Below are 4,282 nucleotides of genomic sequence, written 5' to 3'. Positions count from 1 at the left end.
ATACCGTGGTCCGTGTTGACGAGCGTTCCTCTCTTCAAAAATTAATAGATGTCAAGCAACTTGTGTGTCGTTTAGTGATTACGCTAGATGCAAGTTTCGTACGATTTTGATTAACCCAGATGCAAATTTCGTACGATCTTGACCAAGTATTCTGTCTTCCATCTACCGTTTGTATTTAATTACATAGGAGATTTCCGTATTTAGGAAGACGATATTCGAGTTCTATCATTAATGGATTCGTTTTAAAATACTGAAATCTCTGAGAAGTGTGGGAGAAGAATATGGCAGTCGGTGGTGGTAGTAATGAGCGTTCTCTCGAGCAAACTCCAACTTGGGCAGTAGTCGTTGTTTGTTCTGCCTTTGTGCTCATCTCCCTAATTATTGAGCACGCTATTCATCTTGTCGGAACTGTAAGTTTTTTCCAACACACACTTCGATTCATTATCCTACCTCGATTTCGGATTTGGTATTCTGGCAGGACTTCAAGTTTTGAATTGAAATTCTGTTCCGCAATAACAAAGTTTTCTGTGACTATAATTTCAGTGGCTATATAGAAGACACAAGAATGCCCTATATGAAGCACTTGAAAAGCTGAAAGCAGGTATGCTTGTTGTCGTTTATCTGGATATTGAAGGTAGATTGTTCAAGTCTAAGCTTCATGCAATACGTTAGGGTTCATAAAATAAGTTTCACATTAATTAGCATTGATTGTACTGCGGTTCGCAGAGCATTGAAATGCGGAATTTAATGTAAACAAAAAGATCTAGCAAGTTTACCTTTTACCATTTTCATGAGATTCCATCTCGGCACATTGGCTGACATTATCCATCTGAAATTTACATTTTTGTACGACAGAACTGATGCTTATGGGCGTCATCTCGCTTCTACTGACAGCTGGACAGAGTCCCATTTCTAAGATTTGTGTACCAGAAGAAATAGCCTATACGATGCTTCCCTGTGAGAAGAATGTCTCAGGTTCTAGTGGTAGCGATAATTGTTCCAAACAGGTAAACGCTGCAATTAGGGATCGTGTTGTCCATTTGATATGAATTCCAGATATTTATGTTACATTGATAAATTTTTCCTTGCCCTCTTAATTCAAGGGTAAGTATCCTCTGGTCTCCCTAACCGGTATGACCCAGCTCCACATCTTCATCTTTACATTGGCGGTTCTCCATGTGTTATTTAGTATCCTAACAATCGCCCTAGCAAGAGCAAAAGTAAGTCATGATTTTCTCCAATATGATTCAGTTTCAATTATGGCTTGGGTATCTTCATGTACTCGAATCATGTTTTGCTGAAACATTCAAGTCGTTCTCGTCTCCAGATGAGGCGTTGGAAAGCATGGGAGAGGGAGATAGAAACATTGGATTATCAGTTTTCACATGGTAAGTTGTTTCCAATCTTCCTTACGTATGCTATGTTGAAAAGCGATTACTCAAACCAGGTTGAGTAGTTTGAGTAATTTACAATTCTTAACTGGGGCATTCTGGAAAACGATTTAGGGTTGAAATATTAGAGCGCACATCAAGAATAATTGGGAATTGGGAAACGCTTTGAACAGTGTCAAGAACATTGTTTCTAATTGCAAGCAGCTACCTGTTTGCTTTTTGGTGCAAGCAGATCCTGCAAGGTTCAGATTTGCCCATGAAACTCCATTTGTAAAGCGTCATATGAATTTCTGGAGCAGAACACCAATTCTTAAATGGGTGGTAAGTGATGACCAGATCTTACAGGAATATAACTTAGTTTCTCTTTTGGATGCAATCTGATGGATATTTATTTCCGGTTTAGTATTTGACTTTTCTTGGATTTGCAGATTTGCTTCTTTAGACAATTCTTTCGGTCAATAAGGAAAGTTGATTACCAGACCTTGCGCCACGGCTTCATTATTGTATGTCTGGATATCTTCAAATTATCTTTTTGTAACTCATCTTGGTTATGTGAGCACCAATTTCATTCATCTGATTAAGGCTTGCAAATTTTCTTTGGTTGAACTGTACACAGGCTCATTTGTCAGACATGGACAAATTTGACTTTCATAAATATATCAAGAGGTCAATGGCTAATGACTTCAAGAGGGTTATTGGAATCAGGTTGGTCTGCAGAAAACCTCTGGTCTTCCCCACGATAATGTGGTTTTTTCTCTCTTGGTTGTCGTTCCCAACCAAACATCGCTTTTTTACCTAATACACTTTGTTTATTGCATTATCTGCAGCGCTCCTATGTGGGTTTTTGTTATGATCTTTTTGCTTATCAATGTACATAGTAAGTCTTCACAACTTGATCTCTTCCCAAAGTTTGATTTTGTTTCTGCCCCTAACGTTTCTGGTTTGATGGAATGTGTTATGTGTGAGCAGAGTGGCATGCATACTTATGGCTCTCTTTTGTTCCCTTGATTGTAAGTGTGTGAAAATCTTAAACTAATCTGAAATATCTTGGAAAGTTGTCTGGTTGACTTCTTGAGACTTACAGCGTTTACATGCTTCATTCTGCAGATAGTTTTGATCGTTGGAATGAAGCTGCAACTTATTATATCAGATATGGCTTCAGAAATTGAAGGAAGTCAAATTGTAGTCAAAGGAACTCCAATAGTGCAGCCAACGAATAAGTTGTTTTGGTTCGATCGCCCTCAACTTGTCCTTTCCTTGATCCATTTCACTTTGTTTCAGGTATCAGGCGGTTTTTCATTGTCAATTTGTACTTCCGGAATCTGGGAGAATGAGTATTCATTATATTAACGATGACTTGATGGTTATTGCAGAACGCTTTTCAGCTTGCTTTCTTATTGTGGATATGGGTAAGCATTATGCTAGCAAATAATAAAATCTAGTGTGTAGAATCATTACGTTTACAATGGTATCAATCAGCACACTTTATGCTTGCAGTGGCAGTTTGGCTTTGGATCTTGTTTCCACGAGAGGTTTTATGGCATCATAATCAGAATCGTCATTGGGTAAGTCCGTGGACTATTACTTAAGAGCAGATGATCCAATCCTGTTTTCATGTTGATTTGGCATAGTGCTATGACTATTAGGTAAGGAGAATATTGATGTCAGTCATATTTTGAATTGAGCAATGATTACATGGGTTAGTTGTGTTTTATGTTCAGGGTTGTTGTGCAGTTGGTATGTAGTTATGTCACCCTGCCACTTTATGCACTTGTGACACAGGCAAGTTTTTCCATCCTAAATTTAAAATAAAGTCAAATTTAGCTGTTCCAGAATACAAATTAAAACTGAAACATTCTAAAAACTATACCTAATGGCCCAGTGATATTACTGAGATATATTCTACCGCTGTAATACTTTCTTTCTTTCTCCAAAAAAATATATCTAAATAATCCATATCACTTTTTATGCTAAGTTTCGTGCCTACAGTACTTATTTGTTTGGATTATTCAGTAAGATTTTGCAATAGACAGCAATTATGATCACTCTGTTGTTACCCTAGCTTAACTGGGGAGACAATAGATACCTTGAAACGTGGTTACTTTTGGTATAATATTTTCTACTTTATATACACCGAAATTTAAATTAAGCTTTTGCTTAGTTCTTTTTGGTGAAATTAATGATACTATTATTAAACCGGAAGGACAGAGAATTGTTCTGTCAAAACTGATTGGATGAACTATGCAGATGGGGTCTCACATGAAGAAGGCCAAATCTCAACAACAGATAGCGGACGCATTGAAGAGATGGCAACAAAAAGCCAAGAAAAGCCAGAAAATACGGAGAAATTCATATTCTGGATTTCAAAGGGGTCAACAACTGCAAGCCATGGATCTTCTCCATTGTATTTGCTTCAAAGAGACGATAATACAGAAGACATTGAAACTCCAGAAATCTCAGCAGGATGTTACTACTCACAATATGAAGCATCACATGTAGAAATGGATGCCCTGGATAATTTACAATCTACAAACAAAAATCCCATTTCAAATCCTGTAGCAACGTCAAATCTGGAAATTGTTGCATGTTCTCAATATCCTGGGCAGCCCAGTGAAACTGTTTTGATCACTGACACGCCGGGAACAAAGTAACTACAAAAAAAATCCCCCCAGTAAAAAGTCGCTGACGTAAGTAGTAGAAATTTTTCATTTCTCAGATTTTAAATGTTTGTTCCATATCATACCATCTATGATTTACGGGTGGCTAGGGTGAACTAAAGAGATTGGTCCTCGAAGGCGTGTAAACTGTTCTATTTCTTCCTCCTAGAGAAGGAATTGTCTTTATAATGGATTTTGTCAAATACTTTGAGTGCAGCAGTATGCAAATTAGCA

At 37.5% G+C, this 4,282-nt stretch overlaps 1 protein-coding gene across 1 annotated transcript; it reads left to right on the top strand.

The window, feature by feature from the left end:
• The first annotated feature begins 281 nt into the window (after nucleotides 1–281).
• LOC149237408 (MLO-like protein 6) lies at nucleotides 282–4,042 on the top strand. Its single transcript, XM_089369263.1, has 15 exons — nucleotides 282–410; nucleotides 544–601; nucleotides 856–1,007; nucleotides 1,104–1,220; nucleotides 1,328–1,388; nucleotides 1,624–1,712; nucleotides 1,820–1,894; nucleotides 2,008–2,096; nucleotides 2,219–2,268; nucleotides 2,361–2,401; nucleotides 2,499–2,672; nucleotides 2,765–2,800; nucleotides 2,889–2,956; nucleotides 3,113–3,177; nucleotides 3,639–4,042. The coding sequence occupies exons 1-15, from the start codon at nucleotides 282–284 to the stop codon at nucleotides 4,040–4,042; spliced, it is 1,608 nt and encodes a 535-aa protein (XP_089225389.1).
• Nucleotides 4,043–4,282: the final 240 nt, after the last annotated feature.

The sequence above is a fragment of the Pinus tabuliformis genome, chromosome 8, assembly GCF_031772625.1.
Source record: "Pinus tabuliformis cultivar Carrire ecotype Pingquan chromosome 8, CPIR1, whole genome shotgun sequence".
Lineage (NCBI taxonomy): Eukaryota > Viridiplantae > Streptophyta > Pinopsida > Pinales > Pinaceae > Pinus > Pinus tabuliformis.
This window is presented reverse-complemented; position numbering and strand designations above follow the sequence as displayed.

Coding starts and splice junctions, on each gene's coding strand:
- LOC149237408 (XM_089369263.1), top strand. CDS start 282: ATGGCAGTCGGTGGTGGTAGTAATGAGCGTTCTCTCGAGCAAACTCCA. Junction 2,402..2,498: donor TCTCTTTTGTTCCCTTGATT/GTAAGTGTGTGA, acceptor TTCATTCTGCAG/ATAGTTTTGATCGTTGGAAT. Junction 2,673..2,764: donor TCCATTTCACTTTGTTTCAG/GTATCAGGCGGT, acceptor TGGTTATTGCAG/AACGCTTTTCAGCTTGCTTT.